This window comes from Meles meles, chromosome 1 (genome assembly GCF_922984935.1).
Source record: "Meles meles chromosome 1, mMelMel3.1 paternal haplotype, whole genome shotgun sequence".
Taxonomy (NCBI): domain Eukaryota; kingdom Metazoa; phylum Chordata; class Mammalia; order Carnivora; family Mustelidae; genus Meles; species Meles meles.
Window position 1 is genome coordinate 20,610,925 of NC_060066.1, and position 23,653 is coordinate 20,634,577.

General features: G+C 39.8%; 1 protein-coding gene across 1 annotated transcript in view; it reads right to left on the reverse strand.

The window, feature by feature from the left end:
- Positions 1-16,299: 16,299 nt before the first annotated feature.
- COLEC10 (collectin subfamily member 10) overlaps positions 16,300-23,653 on the reverse strand; it is a 40,404-nt gene continuing 33,050 nt past the window's right edge. Inside the window, exons 4-6 of the mRNA XM_045997877.1 lie at positions 23,575-23,628; positions 22,060-22,155; positions 16,300-20,197 (exon numbers count right to left, since the gene is read on the reverse strand). Coding sequence (XP_045853833.1) covers positions 19,806-20,197; positions 22,060-22,155; positions 23,575-23,628 — 542 coding nt within the window. The 3' untranslated portion in view covers positions 16,300-19,805. The remainder of the gene's footprint in view (positions 20,198-22,059; positions 22,156-23,574; positions 23,629-23,653) is intronic.

Genomic DNA, 23,653 nt, shown 5'->3' on the forward strand with positions numbered 1-23,653 from the left:
CTTATTTGTAGTCCCTTTGTAGAACTCACATTGACTTACCTTGATGGGTCCATAATCAAAGGAACGAGACTGATACAAAGCGAAGGTCAAGCAAAGCTTTATTTTGCTCCAAGCATTGAGAATCAAACCGACCAGTGGGGGCCAACTCTTACAGAGAGAGCGATCCCTCCCTGCCTTACCGACTAACTTTTAAAGGTCAGGGGCCATGTGGTTGAGCCTGGCCACATAGGTGGCCAATGAGATTGTAACACACAGAGAAAGCTGCATAGTCATACTAGGTCACACTCAAGTGACCAACTGAATCACAATATACCCTATAGTAGATATTTGAACTAGCCTATCACCTTGGTCAGAATTGGCACCCAAAAGGCACCCAAAAGGCGGGGCCCACACGCCTTGGTAGCTAGGGAGACAGTATGCCTGCCCCACTAATTGGATGTCTCCACCTGGCCTGACCCGCACTTGTATTTGGGCTTTGTTACCTGGGACTGGTTTCCCGAACTTGCTTTTAAGTAAGTCCCCGGGAGGGTGGGGGACAGGCTTAGTTTAAGTTTTACTGCGTAAACAACAAAATCACCATTTAACCGGATGGAATCATTCTGCTTAAATAGGCCCTTACAACCTATTTTGAATGGACTGGATGTTTCTTGCCAGTATTCAGGCTGACATGCTGAGGAGTGAAAAGTATATGGCTACTGATTGGGGACAAGTCCCAGATGCAAATCTTAACTCTTTCCTGTAGTAAGTGGAGAACTCAGAGAATCGATGGTTCCTTTTCAAACTCTACATTTTTTGTTATAAAAATGTAGATAATAATAAAGGCTACTGCATAGATGCACAATCTTCTATTACCATGGCAGGGATCTATTATTTATATATATATTTTTTTAACTCAGCATCCGGCACATATGAAATGCTTGTTAAGTTTTGATATATAAAAACATATTTTATGAATGAAAAGATAATTTGTCTCATAAAGTCTCCCTTCTTGGTAAAATAGGCAGTCATTAATCAGGTAATTCCTCTAGAATGTTTTGAAAGAATATTCCTTGAGTGAGAACCCATCTGAGGAACTTTCACTAATGTCTCATCCCATTGATTTAGCACACAGTCTGAAATAAATCCTGCAAAATTGCAATGAGCTCAAGTAAAAGGACACAACATGAGTCATGAAGGTAGGCACTATTTTGGCCTTATAGCTATGTGGGATAGGATATTAAAATGTCTGGCTTTCTAATCAAATAGACTTTCTATAAATGGCACATTTGCTGATTATCCCAGTGTGTCTGTAGCAACATAGTAACAATTTTCTATTAATACTTATATAACCTTATGTAGTGCTAACTGTGTGTCAGGCTTATTGAGATGATATATACATATGGTAAAACCTATAAACATAAAAACTTAAAAACTTATGACCCCACATGTAGTTATCCCTTTATTACCCTCCTTTTACAAAGAAGGAAACGGAAGCACACAGAGGTTAAGTAATTTGCCCAATGGCCAGTATATGGTGAAGTCAGAAACTATACCCTTAACCAACAGCTTGTAGTCACCAATAGAAGAGAAAAGTCTATATGTTTACTACACTTCCTCTTTCAGATCCCACAGAAAGACTGCATTTCCTCGATTAGCTTGCAACTAGATGGAACCCAATAACTGAGTTCTGACCTGAGCAATGTAGACAATAATGATGGAACCCCCTTCCAGGCTTGGCCTTTGAAATCACCCAATGCAGTCCTCTAGCTCTTCTCTGACAACTTAGGAAGTCAGAAGCTCTACAGGGACCACTATGTGATGGCAAAGGGCTGCCCAACTCCTTTTCAACTGTGACATGAACAAGAAATAAATTTTGATGACATTAAACTATTATGATTTAAGGTACATTTATTCAGATGTAGCTTAGTGTGTGCTAACAAAGATACTTTGAATTTCTTTTGAATCAGACTGCTTTAAAGTAAAACAATAAGATATGGCATTGGCCTCATTGTTAGGCAACAATAGGGTCAATATGAGAGATGAAGACATATAAGAAACTAGCTATCCACTTTATACTGTGCCTAAAATTGCAGCCCTAAAAACTGTTGCCTTTAGTAACTTGGGAGACAGAGTAAATATCTTTAACTTGTACTTTTAGAAGCAGTGTATGAATACAGTAAGAAAACTAGTGTCTACTGGCTACTACTGGCTGCCTTGGCAAGGTTATTACTAAAGAAAAAAAAAAAGTCAGAAGACAGCTGCCTAGCATTAGGTAGAATTGAAGGAGAATAGATTCTGGAAGTTGGGGTCTTGCTGTGTTAGAAGATGCCAGCTAATTAAAGATGAGATTTTAGAAGACACTCAAGAAAGAACCAGACTTCAAAGATTATAAAACCCCAGAAGAAGGTGTGGTCCCTAAGATCCACATCTGATTGTGTCCAAGGAGCAAAAGGAACAAGGAGGAACTTCCCTGCAGAAAGAAGCAGGGGTGGTAGAGAACAATGGTCAAATCCATCACCCCTAGGAGTGGAACGAGACTGGTGGGTCAGCAGAACAAAAGGGCACACACACTTATTCTTGCAGCCTGAACAACTTTACATCCTCAAATTGGCTGCTGGCCCTGTCTTATTGCCAGGTACAATGTGTCAATTTCACAGCAATATCTTGCTTTAAATCATTTGAAAAAGCCCTTTCCATTTCAAAAATGCCAACCTGATAAAAAAAATGTAACAGTAAAATCACCATGACATTACAGTAATTTCAAATAACTCATGGACATTTCTTTTTGAAAAACTATAATTGCTATTTCCTCATTTGGGAAATTTCTAGTAATTGTCAAATCACTTAGGGAAACTGAAATTTCAGTGAATATGAAAGTGACATCAGAACAACAGGATTGATTTTTCGCTGGCAGTTCTATCCCCGTGGGCTTACCCAAGTTTAATTTCTTTGTGAGGGAGTAAGCAGAACCTTGCCTGTTGGATTTGGGTATTCAGAGCAGTGTGCTGGGGACGGGCAGGTGCCCTGCAAAAAAGAAATATGGCTGTATTTTTCCACTGCCATTTTTACTTAGATGACTGGTAGATACATTGTTTCACATTAAAACCAACACATTGTACTGCAGATTAGATTGTAACATTTAGATGAATTTTTGAGATAAGATCTAGAACTACAAATAAATTTATTTTTGCCTCATCGACAGGCTTCAGTTCCCAGGGGCTGAATCACTTGGCAGGGATGAGTTTGTGAGTCTGAGTTAGACGAGAAGCTGGGAGGTGAGAGGGAACAGAGGGAAGAAGGGATGTAGGAGGCATCTTGCAATTTAAGAAAATGGGTTTTCTTTCGTGCTTCTTGATATTTAGATCTGAAATCATGGTGGTCTCAGGCCACTGGAAAGAAGAGCAAAATTCAGGCCTGGGATTTCTAAGGGGTAAATATTCCAAGTAATTAGGATGTGTAATGTCTCCTGGCAGGATGAAGGTGGTGAAACAGCACGCCTGTGCTGTTTATCCCTTTTCATTTATTCCTTTTCTCTCATTAAGCCTTCAGTTCAATACAAGTTGGCATAATTCAAAATGCTACTACTGTAAATAAAGGCATATTTGTTTATAGGTAGGTAAATGGGTGGATGTATGGATAGAAAGATAGAAAGAAAAAGAGAGGCACAGAGAAGGCGATTCCATGAGCTCATGAAATCTTTACTATCCCCCACCTGCCCCCATCTCGCCCATTCTCCCACCACAGTGGTGGCACAAGATCAAGACTGAGCTACTTGGGGACGACAACAACAGGACATTGTGTCCCAGACAGAGGGGCACACCCTATTTTTTCTGGAGTTGGTGAAGTGGAAGGATGGGGGTCTGGGTTTACAGGTGATCATCTTTCCTATCCTATGAGTCTATAGAAAGGAGTCCAACAACGAGAACCCAGGGAAGGCCGAGCCATCTCAGGGACCAGATCCAGATAAGCCACAGTCCAGCTGTGACCTTGTGTTTCCTCCTTTCTTTCCCTGATAGTCTGAGGTGAGTTTCTGTTTCTTCCCATTAAAAGATGCTGGGCTGAAGCAGCACAAAAGGGAGTCTATAAGAGCTGGTGGTGCAGAAGGAACAGGGAGATACAGTTCTAAAGCAACCATGACTTTTCCAAATGGCCTTTTTCTTGGTTGAGTTGATTGTGATTGAAAGTAAAATCTTGAGTCATGTCTTAGGTATTGAGATTTTTATTAAAATTCAAATAGACATTTAAAAAACCCAACTTACTGGCAATTTTTTTGAAGAATATAAGAATATAATTATATATGGTATAATTATGCTCAACTATAATAATCATAATTATATTTATGTTTCTAATTATAACACATATAACCATATATTGTTATAATTAACATATACTTAATAATGATATTAATTAATGATTATAATGATTTGATTAATGATTAGTATATATTAGTAATTTATTTTCTTATTATATTATATTTTGTTGTATATGAATATATATATATATATCTACTTCATAAGCAGATGGTTATGATGTCAAAGAATTTCAAAGTCTCATGGAAATCTTTAAAAATAGTTCTGAAGGATTGGGTCATAGGAGAGACCTGACAAGCCTGAGATGCCAGGATATGCCAAGGGATAGAAGCACTCTTTGATTATGTCTGGCTCGTTTGGCTTTAGAAATTAAGAGTTCCTTCAATCACAAGGAAAAGTTCAGAAGGAACTCAAACACCTGGAAGCTAAAGACCACCTTGCTTAAGAATGCTTGGATCAACCAGGAGATCAAAGATGAACTTGAACAATTCATGGAAACCAATGAGAATGAGGACACTTCGGTCCAAAACCTATGGGATACAGCAAAGGTGGTTCTAAGGGGGAAATACATAGCCATCCAAGCCTCCCTCAAAAACACTGAAAAATCCAGAATACACCAGCTGTCTCTACACCTTAAAGAACTGGAGAATCAACAACAAATCAAACCAACTCCACATGCAAGAAGGGAAATAATCAAGATTAGAGCAGAGATCAATGAGGTAGAAACGAGAGATACAGTAGAACGCATCAATGAAACTAGAAGCTGGTTTTTTGAAGGAATCAATAAGATCAATAAACCATTGGCCACACTAATCCAAAAGAAAAGAGAGAAAGCCCAAATTAATAAAATTATGAATGAAAAGGGAGATATCACAACTAACACCAAGGAAATAGAAACAGTCATTAGAAATTATTACCAACAGTTATATGCCAATAAGCTAAGCAACCTAGATGAAATGGATGCATTCCTGGAAAACTACAAACTCCCAAAATTGAACCAGGAAGAAATTGACAACCTGAATAGACCGATATCTAGTAACGAGATTGAAGCAGTGATCAAAAACCTCCCAAAAAACAAGAGCCCAGGACCTGACGGATTCCCTGGGGAATTCTACCAAACTTTCAAAGAAGAAATAACCCCAAATTCTCCTGAAGCTGTTCCAAAAAATTGAAGCAGAAGGACAACTTCCAGACTCTTTTTATGAAGCCAGCATTACCCTGATATCCAAACCAGGCAAAGACCCTACCAAAAAGGAGAATTTCAGACCAATATCACTGATGAATATGGATGCAAAGATTCTCAACAAGATCCTAGCAAACAGGATCCAGCAGCACATTAAAAAGATTATCCACCACGACCAGGTGGGATTCATCCCTGGGTTGCAAGGTTGGTTCAACATTCGCAAATCAATCAATGTGATAGAACAAATCAATAAGAGAAGAGAGAAGAACCACATGGTCCTCTCAATTGATGCAGAAAACGCATTTGACAAAATCCAGCATCCATTCCTGATGAAAACGCTTCAAAGTATAGGGATGGAGGGAACATTCCTGAACTTCATAAAATCTATCTATGAAAGACCCACAGCAAATATCATCCTCAATGGGAAAAAGCTTGCAGCCTTCCCGTTGAGATCAGGAACATGACAAGGATGCCCACTCTCGCCACTCTTGTTCAACATAGTATTAGAAGTTCTGGCAACGGCAATCAGACAACAAAGAGAAATAAAAGGTATCCAAATTGGCAAGGAAGAAGTCAAACTCTCTCTCTTTGTAGATGACATGATTCTTTACATGGAAAACCCCAAAGGCTCCACCCCCAAACTACTAGAACTCATACAGCAATTCAGTAACGTGGCAGGATACAAAGTCAATGGACAGAAATCAGTGGCTTTCTTATACACTAACAATGAAAATACAGAAAGGGAAATTAGAGAATCGATTCCATTTACTATAGCACCAAGAACTATAAGATACCTGGGAATAAACCTAACCAAAGAGGTAAAGGACCTGTACTCGAGGAACTACAGAACACTCATGAAAGAAATTGAAGAAGACACAAAAAGATGGAAGACTGTTCCATGCTCTTGGATTGGAAGAATAAACATTGTTAAAATGTCTATACTGCCTAGAGCAATCTATACTTTTAATGCCATTCCGATCAAAATTCCACCGGTATTCAAAGAGCTGGAGCAAATAATCCTAAAATTTGTATGGAATCAGAAGAGACCCCGAATTGCTAAGGAAATGTTGAAAAACAAAAACAAAACTGGCGGCATCACGTTACCCGATTTCAAGCTTTATTACAAAGCTGTGATCACCAAGACAGCGTGGTACTGGCATAAAAACAGACACATAGACCAGTGGAACAGAGTGGAGAGCCCAGATATGGACCCTCAACTCTATGGTCAAATAATCTTCGACAAAACAGGAAAAAATATTCAATGGAAAAAAGACAGTCTCTTCAATAAATGGTGCTGGGAAAACTGGACAGCGATATGTAGAAGAATGAAACTCGACCATTCTCTTACACCATACACAAAGATAAACTCGAAATGGATAAAAGACCTCAACGTGAGACAGGAATCCATCAGAATCCTAGAGGAGAACAGAGGCAGTCACCTCTTCGATATGAGCCACAGCAACTTCTTTCAAGATATGTCTCCAAAGGCCAAGGAAACAAAAGTGAAAATGAACTTTTAGGACTTCATCAAGATCAAAAGCTTCTGCACAGCAAAGGAAACAGTCAACAAAACAAAAAGGCAACCCACAGAATGGGAGAAGATATTTGCAAATGACAGTCCAGACAAAAGGTTGATATCCAGGATCTATAAAGAACTTCTCAAACTCAACACACACAAAACAGAGAATCATATCAAAAAATGGGCAGAAGATATGAACAGACACTTCTCCAATGAAGACATACAAATGGTTATCAGACACATGAAAAAATGTTCATCATCACTAGCCATCAGGGAGATTCAAATTAAAACCACATTGAGATACCACCTGACACCAGTTAGAATGGCCACAATTAGCAAGACAGGAAACAACGGGTGTTGGAGAGGATGTGGAGAAAGGGGAACCCTCTTCCACTGTTGGTGGGAATGCAAGTTAGTGCAGCCACTTTGGAGAACAGTGTGGAGATTCCTGAAGAAATTAAGAATAGAGCTTCCCTATGACCCTGCAATTGCACTGCTGGGTATTTACCCCAAAGATACAGATGTAGTGAAAAGAAGGGCCATCTGTACCCCAATGTTTATTGCAGCAATGGCTACGGTCGCCAAACTGTGGAAAGAACCAAGATGCCCTTCAACAGACGAATGGATAAGGAAGATGTGGTACATATACACGATAGAGTATTATGCCTCCATAAGAAAGGATGAATACCCAACTTTTGTAGCAACATGGACGGGACTGGAAGAAATTATGCTGAGCGAAATAAGTCAAGCAGAGAGAGTCAAGTATCATATGGTCTCACTTATTTGTGGAGCATAACAAATAACATGGAGGACATGGGGAGATGGAGAGGAGAGGGAGTTGAGGGAAACTGGAAAGGGAGATGAACCATGAGAGACTATGGACTCTGAAAAACAACCAGAGGGTTTTGAAGGGGCGGGGGGGGGGGGGGTTGAGGAACCAGGTGGTGGGTAATAGGGAGGGCACGTACTGCATGGAGCACTGGGTGTGATGCCAAAACAATGAACACTGTTATGCTGTAAATAAACAAATAAACGAATAAAAAAAAAAAGGATGAATACCCAACTTTTGTAGCAACATGGACAGGACTGGAAGAGATTATGCTGAGCGAAATAAGTCAAGCAGAGAGAGTCAAGTATCATATGGTCTCACTTATTTGTGGAGCATAACAAATAACATGGAGGACATGGGGAGATGGAGAGGAGAGGGAGTTGAGGGAAACTGGAAGGGGAGATGAACCATGAGAGACTATGGACTCTGAAAAACAACCAGAGGGTTTTGAAGGGGCGGGGGGGGGGGTGGGAGGTTGAGGAACCAGGTGGTAGGTAATAGGGAGGGCACGTATTGCATGGAGCACTGGGTGTGATGCCAAAGCAATGAACACTGTTATGCTGTAAATAAACAAATAAAAAAAAATTTAAAAATTAAAAAAAGAAAAAAAAAGAAATTAAGAGTTCCTAAAGTTAGGAGTCATGCCTTAGCCCTCTTTGTATCTGCCAAAACTGATTCTGCAGATCGACCACCTCCTTCTTCACCTATGAATAAATCTGCATATATTTTGGAAAAAGGCACTACGAACGACAATGTTGTTTTAGAGAATTTCTCTTGGCCAGTCCTTCTATTTTTCATTAAAACTCTCCTGTTCAATTCTGGGTTCCTGTCCCATTGGCTCATATCTGGTTTCCAGCATCCTGCCTTCTTCTTCACTCCGATGCTTTATTAGGACTGCCCTTATTAATCCTGGCGGTCCGTTGTTTGTTGCCTTTCTAATATTGAAACTCTTCCAACTTCAACTCATCCTTGTTCCCAGAATCTGTAATAAGCCATCGTGAGACTCTGCTTGCTGAAGGAGAGAGTTTGGACTCCACTCTCTGAGCTGAATATCTTTGTTTGACCTTCAGTTCCAACTCTGTCTGGCTCCACCATGTTGGAAACCTCAGGAGGTTGAATTTTACAGTTTCCAACAACTGGATCTTTTCCCTTTTGGCTTCCATTTGGGGACTGGCCAATGGGAATCACTTATAGAAGAACAGAGAGCCGTGGGAGACATGAGTCAGCTAATGACCTCCTGGCTTCCCTGGGGTCACAGTAGTAGGTTGTTCCTTCACTGCTAAGGTGGTAGGTCCCATCAGGTAGCTCACATGTGGCTCTCTCTAGGCCTGGTAACACTGCTCTACAGGCTGTGCACTTGTTGCCCTACATGTGTCATGACCCCTTGATGGTTTCCCTTAATTCTGCTTATACTTTTGTATAAGGTTTCCCTTTTCGACTCTTCTCAATTACCTCATTTATGTGTGCATCTCTCTCCTGTAAAGACCTTGATTAAATCATCTTTTGCTTCTAGAGGGTTGCTCTGAGCATAGTAGAACCACGGGGCACCAGGACACCTTGAATTCTATTCCTAGATTCGCCACTTATGAGGTAGTTATTGAACAAGCATGCACCGGTTTCTTCTCACATTCTAGACACTTTGCCTTTGCCTTTAATCCCTGCCCTCAACGGAAAATGCCATGACAGAAACATGGGGAGCTATGTTTATGGATCAGAGGGAGGAGCCCTGAGGGCCTTTGGGAAACTGAGATTATAAACTGCCTTTCATTGGATAGATGAGAGGTTGCTGCACAGACAACAGGGAATGATACATATGGGCAAAATACACAAATCAGAGAGATGAACCTGTTGTGGAAACTTCTAGCGCATGTGTACATTTGGAGGTATGCACCCAGAAGTGGGTAGCAAGAGGAGGGACTTAAAAGATGGCAGAAGTCACAGTACAAAGAGTATGTACTCATCAAACATCTATGTTGATAATACATTATGTCTTGAATTTGTGACTCTATTCTATAGGACCGTGAGAGTGGGAGATAAGATTGGACATAAGTCTTAAGTGATTTTATACCTGCAAAAGATAAAAAATTGTTGCTGTTGTAGAATACCTGATATTTCATTCTTAAAATTAAATAAAAACAAATATCCTGTTACATACTTCACAATAATAAGAGTGGAAAATAGGAGTCATTTAAAAGTTCTGGGGAGTTGTTCATCCTGTTGAGAATACTATCTCTACAGCAGAGAGACCTGAATGTTTTCATAATTCTCAACAGAGGACTTGATGTCCTTACCACCTGGCACCCACAGGCCATGCTTTCCTCCAGGAGGACTGGCCATGTCCTGTAGAAGGATCCTGTGCTCTCCATCTTCCTGTCATGCTCCATCCCAGGATCACACCACTTCAGCCCAGAGGACCCCGATTATGTCATTTTTCCTTCTCTCAGTTAGAGCAATTGCTTCTTAAGGTTCTTTTCAGAAACTTCATGTTTGACTTCAAGTGTTTTCAACCAGATCCCCCTGGAACACTCTATCTCTATTAGAATCTCCTCCTTTATGTGAGGCAGTATTTTTCCTTGCCTTCTTAAGGGACAGAAAAAAAAAGAGTTGTCTTCAGAATTCTTGAAATATCTATTTATTCCTTTTGGAGAATGGATGAAATGTTCCTAAGTTTCCAAACTGTTCATGACTGATGGAGGTGTTGTGAAACAGTCATGTTTTTGTACAGTTTCCCCTCGTTTCCATGCATCCATCAATATGTGCATTGCACATGCAGATAACAAGCTCAGAAAACTTAAGTGAGTTGTGGGCAGCCACACAGAACATAAGTAGAAAGACAGAAACTCTGGACCTTCCAAATAATGCCCATTATCTTATGGTGAGACCGAATAGTGCAGTGGTTAATAATGCAAACACTGGACTGGACAGTCTGCCTTGAAATCCCAGCATGGTGAATTTAATCTTTGTGCCCCAATTTACTCATAGGAAAAAGAGATAATTGTACCACAGAGGGTTGGTTGGTGGCTTAAATTAAAACCACATGTCAAATGCTTAGCATTATGCTCAAGTTGTATCAGTTATTCCCATTATTTGATTGACAGTGTCCAACCACCACTCTTGCTCTTATTGCTTCAACTCTCCTTTGGTTTTTTTATTTTATTTTATTTTTTCCAGCATCACAAGATTCATTGTTTATGCACCACACCCAGTGCTCCATACAATCCATGCTCTCCTTAATACCCACCACCAGGCCAACTTTTCCCTCCCCCCATTTCAAAACCCTCAGTTTGTTTCTCAGAGTCCATAGTCTCTCATGCTTCATCTCCCACTCCAATTTACCCCAATTCACTTTTTTTTCCTTCTCCTAATGTCTTCGTGTTATTTCTTATGCTCCACAAGTAAGTGAAACCATATGATGATTAACTTTCTCTGCTTGACCTATTTCACTCAGCATAATCTCCTCCGGTCCCGTCCCTGTTGATACAAAAGTTGGGTATTCATCAACTCTCCTTCATAGTCAAGCTTCCTAAAAATATTTTCTTCGATCACAAGGTCTGACTTTCCTTTCCTGTTAAATTTCATGGTTTTAACTTAAAATATACTTCTCACATGGCACCTTTAAAAATGGTCTATTTTCTGGAATTCTGTGTAATGGATGTTACTATATATACCATCTCTACCTTCTTACAGCACGTTTCTTTATCAACCCAACTCTACTTTGACTTCCACCTCCATCATACTCCTGAGACTTCTGCTAAGTGCCTGTGACTTCATGTTGACAAATTCATTATCACTGGGTGCCAGTGAAGAAACCATATTAAGAGTAAAGGAACTGGGGTGCCTGGGTGGCTCAGTGGGTTAAGCCTCTGCCTTCAGCTCAGGTCATGATCTCAAGGTCCTGGGATCGAGTTCTGCATTGGGCTCTCTGCTCGGCAGGGAGCCTGCTTTTTCCTCTCTCTCTCTCTGCTTGCCTCTCTGCCTACATGTGATCTCTCTCTGTCAAATAAATAAATAAAATCTGTAAAAAAAAAAAAAAGAGTAAAGGAACTAAGGAGTTTTAATCCCAATATCTATGTGATAGTTATATTTCAGAAAAGGGTGAAGATACTTTCCAACAACCATGGCTAGGAATTCCCCGGAAATAGGGATTATGTTAAATGCAGGGATGTTTTAGAATCCCAAGCATAGTAAATCATTCAGGAGTATTTGTAGATAATGTAACAGTAAGTATTTCTAGTATAAGGAGTTTGCATAATAGGACCCAAATATCATGTAATTTTTGTCCATATGGATCTGCAGGCTTGTTTGGGGTGATCAGAGGAACACATTCCTTACTGTGTATAATTTCACTCTGTAAATATTATCTTGATATTTCATAGGGGTATGAATCAGTGAGGCAAGAGCATTAGTGCATATAAAGCTACTGAATTTGTGAAAATGTAGGAATGAGGGCAACTTGTGACACAACATTTTAAAAGAGAAGCAGTACTATCATGCCCCATCCCATTCCCAATAAGAGAGTATCTGAAAAAAGAAGAGCTTAGCTATTTTTTTCTTTTGCGCTTTCAAAGGTGGGGATACAAGTATATATACACACACACACACACACACACACACACACACACACACACATACATATACATATTTACCTCCTTCCATATTCTTTTTATAAACTCTCTCTAGGTATAGGTGTTTGGTGTTAGGAAACCCAGAAGGAATATTTTCAAGCTTCTTTAAAAACTGTCCTCTTTGATATTTTATCTTAATGTCTTAATATGTATTTTTAGATTTATCAACTTATCTCCTTTTTCTCCAATGTCAAGACCAAAATTAGAAATAGCTTCTTGTGTTTTTCCACTCTGTTCTTTAAGTCCTAAGGTCATTTAGGGCAAAGAGAATATCCTTATTCTATGGAAGAGAGAATTACAGTGCTTATAAGTGCCAGTACAGAAATCCTCAACCATCCTGGAGGTTGTGTCCCTGAAAAGCACCAAGATTGACAAGTTCAAAGCTAAGATCATACAAAACAGGGAATTGGGGAAAAATGTTTTTAAACATAAACATTGCCAGAAAGCATCCACTTATAATACCTGTATGTTTCTTCTGGTAGCCTTCTTCAGAATCACCTTCTCCAAGTTGATTTAGGAAATATCCATGTGAAATTATGCGAAGAGTCTCCCATAATTCTATGTTATGCTCACTATACATATTAGAAATATCCGTCTAGACTTTATTGGATTTAAGTTAAACGTGTTTGCAATTACATCTCTTTTTACTTATTTTCTCAAGATTTAGAAAATGTTCCTGTGCTTTCCTGGGCTTTTCACACATCATGGGAAAGCTTATGAGTACTCTTTCCTGGGGCTTACATTCTATCAACATATGCAGGATTTGATTTAGACAGTCCTCAGGTCTTCATTTCCCTCCCCTCTCCCAAAGACCCACCAGCTAGGTTTACACAAAGAATAAGTGTTAACTAATAATACATTATTCTGCTTAAGGGTTATAAAGTGAAAACTACACGTATGCCAAAGGGTTATATAGCTTTAAAATTGTGTGGACACACATTATTCTCCATTATCTCTGAACTGCAGAGGCCAACATGGTGATTAATTTGGGGTGGCTGTACTCACATTTTAACAAATTGTAAAAATGGCTGACTCACTTCTCCCTTCTTCCTGTCTAGTCTTACTTTACTATGAAAGTGACAATGTATGGCAAATCTGGGTTTCACTGACTGTCTGGTGTAGGTCTCCAGGGAAAAATAAGTCAAGAGAACATTTACGAGGTGTCAATGCTCATTTGTGCACAACCACAAGGATACATTCTATCTCTGCTAGAAAATGGTGTGGGTGAGTATGCACATTGATATAAGAACTTTTTGCTCCTATCAAAGTGGCTCAATGTGTAAATGTATTCAAAGAGAGGTGTCTATGTTGCTCTTTGAGAAAGGGAAATGTGGTACTGTTACAAAAAAAAATTTCCTTGTCCAACTTATCTCAAGGTATCTTTGAAGAGGTGTTATGTTGAAGAGGAAGTACATACAAAAATAGGACAGGTATATGTATTCCATTCATGATAATGGAATAAATTTGGGGCTTCGGCATGGTGGGCTTGATGTTCAGTGAGCCTGAGGGGAGTTCTGCCCATGAGTCTAGAAATCTGATTTGTCTTCACTTCCATTTTATACTATCATGGTGCCACTTAACACAGGTCCAATGTTCCACAACGTATTTAATGAATTAATGAACTCTCCTATCCACCCAAGCCAATTGCTCCTCATGTAGGCTTTATGCACGTGGACTCTGATTTTGACTTCATTCTCCCACTAGCACTGGACACCTGCCCTGAGCCCTCTCAATGAAGTTTTGTCAAACCATCTACCTTTTAACAACCTCCTCTCTAGGGGAGTTGAACCCTGTCCACCATATAACTTCCTAATCGTTTTGTTATGATTGAGATGCCCCCAGATGACTTTGAATACCATTCATACCCTACCTCTGTGCATCTCGTGCCTTACCAACAAAATTTGAATTCATTGCATATGAGGCATAACCTCTAGGTTTAGAGGCATATAAAATTGGATATTTGGGATGCCTGGAGGGCTCAGTCAGTTAAGTGTCTGCCTTTGGCTCAGATCATGATCCCGGAGTTCTAGGATTGAGCCCTGCATGGGGCTCTCCCTGCTCAGTAGGGAGCCTGCTTCTCCCTCTGCCTGCTGCTCCCCCTGCTTGTGCTCTCTCTCTCTCTCTGAAAAAAAAAAAAAAAGGCCAAAAAACTGGGTATCCATCTTAGTAGTCAGTGCCATAGTGAGGACAGTTCTCCTTGCCCGAACCTGTACATCCATTCAGAGCCTGCTCCTGCTTGTCTCTGGGCCAGAGCTCTCAGAGTTATAAACAGCAGAGAGCAGAGCAAGGACAATGAGTGGAAATTAGAAGGAAATATATTTTAGTTCACCATCAGGAAAATTTCACTAATGGGGTTGGCAAAATACCAAAAATGTTCAAATATAAATTGCATGACTATTAGGAGTGCAGTGAAAGAAATGCCTATATTTATAAAAAGATCTGTGTATACAATATCTGTGGCAAATGGTTCCTCTCCTTTCACCGTCCTTCTTCTTTTTTCCCCTCAAATTTTATCAGCTAGATTATGAAGGTCTTACAACCTCAAGGTGGTGCAAGTTGATGGTTTCATTTTTAAGTTTTAAGAAATAGTTACTTTTTGTGTGATAAACATGGGTTCAAATGAACTGCATCTTAGGAAAAGTAGGAATGGGTTTAGAATCAATCAAAAGTAGAAATGGTTTCAGAATCCATCTCAACGCTAACTCCAACCAGCAGTGCAACTTTCAGCCGATGTGTTACCTGCCCTGAAGGTAAGAATTTTATCTAGAAATGAGGATGAGAAAAGTGACCTGTCTGTGTTTACACACACAAAGACACATGTACAGCCTATCCGTATATACATACATAGAGTGTATGTGCTAGCTATGTACAGTTTGTCCCTTAAGTCATTTTTGTGTGTGTAAGTTTGCGTGACGCCATTTTGCTTTTATGAAAGACCTGCATTGGTACCTGCTCTCACTAACTGAAAGACATCTGAAGAGAATTTTCCCTTTTATGGGGAAAAGCCCCAAAGTGAACACAGGATTCAGTGTTGGTTTGGCAGCGGCCCTGATAAAGGCAGCTGTACCCCGAGCAACCACAGCCGCCCCACCAAACTCCTTCCCCAGGACCCACACTCCCGGTCCAGCATCAACCGCCAGAGTTCTGATCTGTGTCTGTGGACATCTGGGCTTTACCTTGACTTATTTCATGCATCATTAGCAACATGTGTCCTAAGGTATCAGAAAAGCCTAAGAGAGGTGATTTTGGGGGGTGGGGTGGGAATACTAAAAAATGTTCCATATAAATTAATGGTAATCATTTCTTAGCTTCACACTGTTTCAGTTAGTAAAGGTTTCATAGAATGCTCTACTTTCAAGAATAGGGGGAACCCTGTATCTTAAAATATGACTTGTTTCTTTTCAGCAGGGAGCTGATAGTAATGGTTAAGTTTTATTACCCCATGTAATATGTCTGGTTGGTACCCTGTTTCTTAACTCATTACATGTTACATCTTTAATTGTCCCAGTACTCTGTGTGGAGGAATCATACAGATTAGGAGAACAAGGTTCAGAGCATGGAAATTTTCCCCTAATAGGGCTGGTAAGTGGCACAGTTGGAATTCACGACATCATGACACCAAATCTAGATTTTTAAAGTGATATGCTTACAGTTGCACTGCATGGTGCAGTTGGTACTGCATGGAATATTTTTTTTTTTTTTTAGATTTTTATTTATTTGACAGACAGAGATCACAAGTAAGCCGGCAGAGAGAGGAGGAAGCAGGCTTCTCGCTGAGAAAGCCCCATGCGGGGCTCGATCCCAGGACCCCAGGATCATGACCTGAGCCGAAGGTGGAGGCTTTAACCCACTGAGCCACCCAGGCGCCCCAGTACTGCATGGAATCTTATCATCATAATTTTCTTATTAGAAAGAATACCTACAAACATTTAGTCTCAATCTCTTAATAATGCAGTGGATACTGCTATTTAATTAATCTTTCCTAGTCAACAAAATACCTTGTTTTTTTTCAAATTATGCAATCCAGAAAGGTGAAAATTAGTTGGTTAATAATAAATCAGCCCGTATATGGTTAACATAGGTTTAAGCAGTAATACACATATATATGAATATATATATATATATATATATATATATTTAAGTACCAGCAGTTCTTATGGGTGAGTTGTCCAAAGTGTAATCAATGTCTCTATCTGTCTCAGCACTGGGTATGCACCGTTCCACAGTGTTTGGGCAATAACTCTGGACAAAAAGCATTTCTTCTTACCTCATCATGGAATGTGTTGCTTTGGGAAGTGAGGTTGTAAATATATATTTTTTTATTTTCTTCCCTTGGAAACTTTATGCAGTCTTGAGAGGTGCACAGGTGTATCCCTGAAAAGTTGAGTATAAATTCAACTTTTGGAGAATAAAAATTGATTTTACATGTTAATTATTTAAGAGAATGCTCAGAATTTTCATGGGGCAAAAAAATTATTTCCCCATTTTTATTTTGAGCAAATCTCAATTTTCATTTATCTGTTTTGCTTTCCCTATATCTGTAGCTATCTGCAGAACTAGTGAGGCTTTACTAAGTTACCTCCCCAACATTCATGCCAGGTTTAGACATTAATGAATTCGGAAACAAACCAGGGAGCACCAAATTTGTAAGTTTCCAAATCCGCCGTATCTTTGTTAATTGACTCTAATGCTTAGCTTTGGAAAGTAATCAAGAGAGATTAGTTGAGTTCCTGCTATCATGGAGAATCATGGAGGAGCTCCTATTTAATGAACAACAAACGAGCTGGAAAGAACACTGGCTCGGTAGTTTTGATCAGCAGGCTGGAGTCTACTTTTATCCCAAATGAGTCAACTTTGGTAAATTGCCTAGCTCCTTTGGCTCTCAGTATTCTCATTGGGAAAATGGCAATGGAAACACGTTCCCTTCCTATTGCACTAAGTTTATCAGGATCAAATGAAAAATGATGTGTGAGGATATTTATAAAGCACAAAGGGTTTCACAAAATTTTAGTAAATCTAATCAGGTGTGTGGTGCCTTAGATACTCTGTCATCTTCTCTTGGAAGCATTGGCAGCAAAGATGAGTCATTACAAGAAATGCTTTAATAATAATAATAATAGTACTTACAGTACACACAATAAATATTCATACTTCAGCCATCCAGAACAGATCAGAACGTGGATCCCACTGCCACATGCCTCTAGGCAATGATTTCTGTCCATCCCTTCTCCTCTTTCCTCTTATCCCTTTCTCTTCCTCCAACCATTCCTAGGTTCTTGTTCCTCATGGTCTTGACTGGCTTGCATTCCACCCAAGGTTACTGGCTTTGATAGAGTGTTCTGCTTTGTAATTCTTATTAAACGGACTTGCCTTCAAAATATCATAGGCCACATCCTCAAAAATCTGAGTGTGTAACTAGTTTATGAAACTGACAAATGGCAAACATTGAACGAATTCCTGTAATTAAGCTGAATTAACTGAAGTATAAAGGGAGACCTTGACTTTAATGTCACGGTATCCTCATGACATTCAACATGGTTAGAACCTTCAGAACTTCTCCCCAGAGATGAGAAATGAAAAATCACTCTCCCCCCCCTTTTTTTTTTGGCCTAGCAGACTATTTTGTGTGACTTAAAACTTGAGCTGAAAACTAACTAGTTGCCAATAGTTAAAAATATGAATATACATCATCAAGTTCCAGCTTTCTAACTTCTCTTGAAATATCAGAGCATGTAGTGATACTGGGTCCTCCACAGAAACATAACAGAGAGGGGGGCTGGCGTGGGAGTGGAGAGGAGGGAAGCTGGTTCCTTTAGAATAAGTTGTGTTCAGTACTAGGATCCCCATCCATTCAATTTGATTTATTTATATCATCTTGTATGGCCCCTGTAGGACCTGAGTTTGTGGCTTGGGATAAACCTAATTAAATCTTATCTCATAACCAGCTAGTCATGGGTGAAATCATGGACAGATGGTTTAAGGTGAACATAGGTTGTTGATCTGTTTCTCTTATTTCATTAACCATTTGCCAGCATTTTAAACAGTCTAATCATATGTCACAAACTATAACCAGAACAGCAGTTTTTAAGGGGAAAATCTAGGGTTCTGTTGAACTATATTATTTTCAAAATTGAAATGGAAGGTGCTTTGAGTTTTGATTGTAGATCAAGTTTACAATGCAAAATGGTAAAATGTAGAATTTTACCAGCTTGATAAGTGTGAGTCAGAGGCATGTTCCAAACTCCACACCTGCCACATACATGTGATGTCAGAGTACTACAAAGAGCATCCCTGGTATGGGGTCTTTACAACATATGAATACAGAAAGTAAAAGGCCTCCCATGGAATGTCACCCTAAGTGATATATTAGAGGTAAGGAGGAGAGAACATGGTGACTTGACATTGGTAACATCTTAAAGCTTCTAGAGTTTTCTGAAAGCTTCACAAATTCCTTCCTTCATTCCCCATGCCTCAGGGGAGAAAAATTGATAAGGCTAAATCCAAGACAAAGAAAAATGGGGCCATATTAGTAGCAAGGGGCAATTTAACAGGAAGATTATAGATAATAGTGTTTGGGGAAAATCCTCTCTCTCTCTCTCTTTCAATTTCTAAAGTTTCCCTTTCCACAAATCAGATTTAAAACTTAAAGCCCTGGGATGCAGTTGTGGGGCTATAGAAAGAGGCCACGGCAAATGTTTGGTGGACCTCTTTGAAGGCCATAATGAATCAGAAGCACGGAAGTTGTCTATGTGATTCCATATGGTCTGGAATGGGTCACAGACCAGAAGTTTCTCAAATAGAGGTTTGGGGTTGAAGTCCTTTTATATCTATGCAAACAGGAGGACCTTTCAAGTGTGACTATAGCCATGGTGAGTGACCAGTCAAAGAATAGAGAATCTTGGCTTCAAAGACAGATAATATCTCTGCATTCCTAACAGAAGGTCTTCTCATATGTCTGGCTTTGAGCAAGGGCAAGTTAGCCTAATCATCACCAGCCAACAGTTCAGTTATCCACCGGGCTAAATAAACAGTGGTTTCAGGGTCTAGGGAGAGGCAGTAGAGCGAATGGCAAGAGAACATTTCATTTGACACATAGAGAACCACATCCTGCACAACTAGTAATTCAAACTCTCTCTGTGGATCCATGTAACTTGGTGAGCTATTGGTTCGATCATATACTGTGTATGAAAATGTTCAAAGTCATCAAAGAAGACCGTGGCAATGAGGACTTCAAACCCCAGCTCAGCGTTTTCTACTTGTCTTGAGTCAGAATGAATTTGGCTTAATTAGAAAGAAAAGGATATATAAAAATAACTGCAATGACAGTCACAGAGAAGTAACAAATGGGTAATGAGCAGAGTTACTTTTTCTTCTTGACAAACTCACAGACAAAGTACATGGTGAGATGACACTCTGTGTCATTCCATCTGCCTGAACTCAGCATTTCCACACAGTCCTCATGACCGTAGGGGTCACTGGGCTCCCCTTCTCTCCAGTTGCTATAGTTCTGCAGGGGAGTGTTGTCTGTGAACACATACTGTCCCTCCTTCTCAAGGTCATTCACCCCGATGAACACCCGGAAAAAGCCACTCTTGGCCACATAATCAGCGATGAGTGTGTTGGCAGCTTCATCCTTTGGCATGGCCAGCATCCCACCCCGGATCCGGCAGTGGGTCAGGGATTCCCTATAGTTCTTCTCTTCCTGCACGATGTAGTAGAATTTCTCCTCAGTTTCCCTAATCCCTGCTATGGCTTTGCAGAGAGGAAAAGATGAGCATAATTAGGCATCTCAAAAGAAGAAAAAGCAAGTATATAATATTGCTGGATTTAACTTCACTTATTTGATGTTCAACAATTATTTTGCCAGCCCCTAGTATGAGGTAGGCACTGGTTAAATATTTTTATCACCTTTGTAGTTATCAAATGGAGAACAAAGTCCTGCCATTTGTCTTCCCTGTCCTTCCTCCTTAACTCCTCACACAATTGTGAAGAGGAGACTCTTTTAACAAAGGTTTGCTATATGCTATTTGTCTTGCCGCACAACTCCTCTCAAACTCTTTTCCCATCCTACTTTATGCTTTGCCGTACTTAGCGTCCCAAGAGCAAGCCCTTCTCTCTTCCATTTCCATGACTTCTTTCATGCTTGGAAAGTCTTCTCACTGCTTTACCTGGAAAACTCCTACTTGTCATTTAGATCCCAGTGGAAGTATTTTCTCCTATAAGAGCCTTCCCAATGTCTCTGGACAGGCATGGGGCTCTTGTGTACACTCCCCCATGTTTCCACAGCTCCCTCCTCTTCCTCTTTTGCATCACTCAACACATTCTAATCTAATTGTTGGTCTGCATGCCTCACATACTAAACTATGAATGTCTTGAGGAAAAGGACCATGTCATTACCACTCTGTAGCCTCGGAGCCTGCAAAACTGCTTTGGATGGTAAATGCTTATTGAATGAACATAGGAATAATATAGAAATTTGTCCCCTTTGGGTTGAATTCCTGGGCTATGAACATGTATGTAGATTGAGTTTGTCCATGTTCACTCCACATACACGAAGTTCTGAGCTACTGAAAAATTTTCAGGACAGAATTGGGGACCCAGAGTCATCCTGAGCTCTTAATATGTTAAATGTGTTTTAGGTTTTGAGGGGATCTACATATATTTCTTTGGGTCTAAAAATCAAAATTTACCAAGAAATCTGTGACCACACAATAAAAGTCAAAAACTACTGCTCTGTGTGGAACCTCGAGGGTCTGATTTTCTTCATGAGAATCTGAGCCATGTCAGAGACAGCATCTCAGTACTAATTATAACCAGAGTTACAGTTAAGAGTATTACAAGATGAAGAACGCAAGATGGCATATGTGTGTTTCTAATAATGTACAATAAACATAGCTGGGTTACAATAAATAAAAGTACAACAAAAGAAGACCAATTTCAACTGCAATTACAATAGATTCCTCATTCATCCTGTCTCAGAAGAGAATACATAGCCCACCTGAAGGGCTTCACTTCTAACTACAATGGGGAAATGGGAAGGGGTAACAAAAATGGCTAATGCGGGAAGTTGCACAATTCAGAGAAACACAATGTTCTGTTGAGGTGTTTTGAGGCTAAGGCCATCAGTGAAACCAGTATTCAAATCCCTGATCTGTTAATTAGCTCTGTATCTATGGGCAAGGTAATTTCTCTAAGCCTCAGGGTAATCATAATACATGCACCCTAGGTATTATTTCAAGGACTCAAGAAAATAGCTATTGTTTTTACTATTACTTCTTTTTTCTGAGATGCTAGCTCTCTTTGACAATCCTGTCCCTTTCTATTCTTAAGGCATGTCTTGCCAAACTCTACCCTTTTTTCCATTCCCTTCTCTCCAGAAGGTGTCTTTTTCTACTCATAGGCAATGCAGTACATGTGAATATATGTAGGTATTGGTCCCAGAGTGTCCTGGAGTCTGAGCAGATCATTAGCATTTTGAGGGACATGTACAGGGGTGACACTATCTCAGTAGGCTTTTGTCTGACCCTAGGTATTTCCCACTCTGAATACTGGAATTGTAATGTCAAAAGAGATCAAACTGGTAGATGGCACAAGGCAAAAGAGGATATACTCACCATTCTTAACAAACTTCATAGATGTCTTGAGGCGAGCGACACTAATATCCAGTTGTCCAACAACTTTCCGGTACCTTCCACAGTCACAGACAGTGCCTTTTAAATGACAAAAACTGTGAATTCATGTTGGAGCACATATAGATCAGTTGGAAAGGGCAATTGCTCTATTCTCAATCTTTACTATCTCTTCCTAGTCTGGTCATATCTTTGTGTGAATGGCTATACTTTTAGTCTTTTACTTAAGACAAGGCTTACACATTTCATTTTCTTCAGGAATTTATAAAATATCTTCTTAAGTATTTTGGATGAGTTAAAAACACAGCTCTAAACCAGATTTGTAAAGAGAAGAATAAATATGGCCAACCCCTGCACACATACTCTGGACCGTTGGCGTTTTTTCGAACACAGAATGTGCCCGTCCAGTCTCAAAATAAAATCTTTACAGCTTTCTTAAAACAAATTTCTAGTCAGTCTTCCCTTCTCCTAACTGTAGGCTGGCTCACACAACTAGCTCACTGGCTCACACAACTCTCTCAAGAGAGGAGAAAACTTTCATGATGAAACCAAATGATAATTCTGATTATCCATTTCAAATACAGCTTGAATGATCCTTAAATGTTTCAAGAATAAGTTGAAGTCTTGTGAATAGATTCAACTTCTAATTTCAAGAGGCAGTTGTCCCATTTGTGGATTAACTCTGATTTTAATTTCTGCCATTCATTCCCTCTTTGCTCATTTACCTTTTCAACTACCTGCTGATATTGTGACAGAGAAAGAAGTATAAGGAAAATGATGTGAAATTCAAATGATTCTCTTTTTCTATTTAATGACTGCTTCATATAATCAGTCCCTTTTGTTTACTTCTTTGGCAGTTGAAAAGCAAAAAGAATTTTATTAGCCAAAGGGGGGGGGGGAATCTGTGGCTTTATTTATTCACATTCACAGTTAAATATACGGAATTTAAAACAGTTCTTAGAATTCGTCTTCAGTATACCTCAGTGATCTCCCCCAGAGCAATCTACTTTCTTTCCCTGCACATACCACTGGAAATAAAACTCTTTCAGGACTCAGGGAGACTCTCTCTGACCGTTGAAGGCGTGTTCTGTATCCATGGGGTCTTTCCAGATTGGGCCAGTTTGCTGTGGGCAAACAGGGCCGGCCCCTGTTTGGTTGAGATGCTGGAGGAATGTAGGGTATGCTAGTGTAGTCCTCCTGTTGAGACAATGGTGGATTTTCCTCTGCCTAGGACAATGAAGGCTGCTTCCTGATGTGCTGCGTTCACTTCCTCCAACTAAGCATGACTAGGATGGAATGTGCCATCATTCCCTACCCTAGGGCTCGGAAAGTCACCAGCAGATAGAGAGGAAAGTTCCCTTCTTTTCTTCCCTCTGGCCTGAGGAAAATAAGGTTAAGCATTGAGAGGACTATGGTTTTTTCTTAAAATGTATTTATTTTTAAAGATAAATACATTTGGAATGATGCTAGAAATTTAAGAGAAAAATGAACATGTCCTACCTGCTTTGCCTTTTCCTCCTGGTATCCCAGGCAAACCCTTTTCCCCTTTGTCACCTGAATAAAAACAATAGCCGTGAAA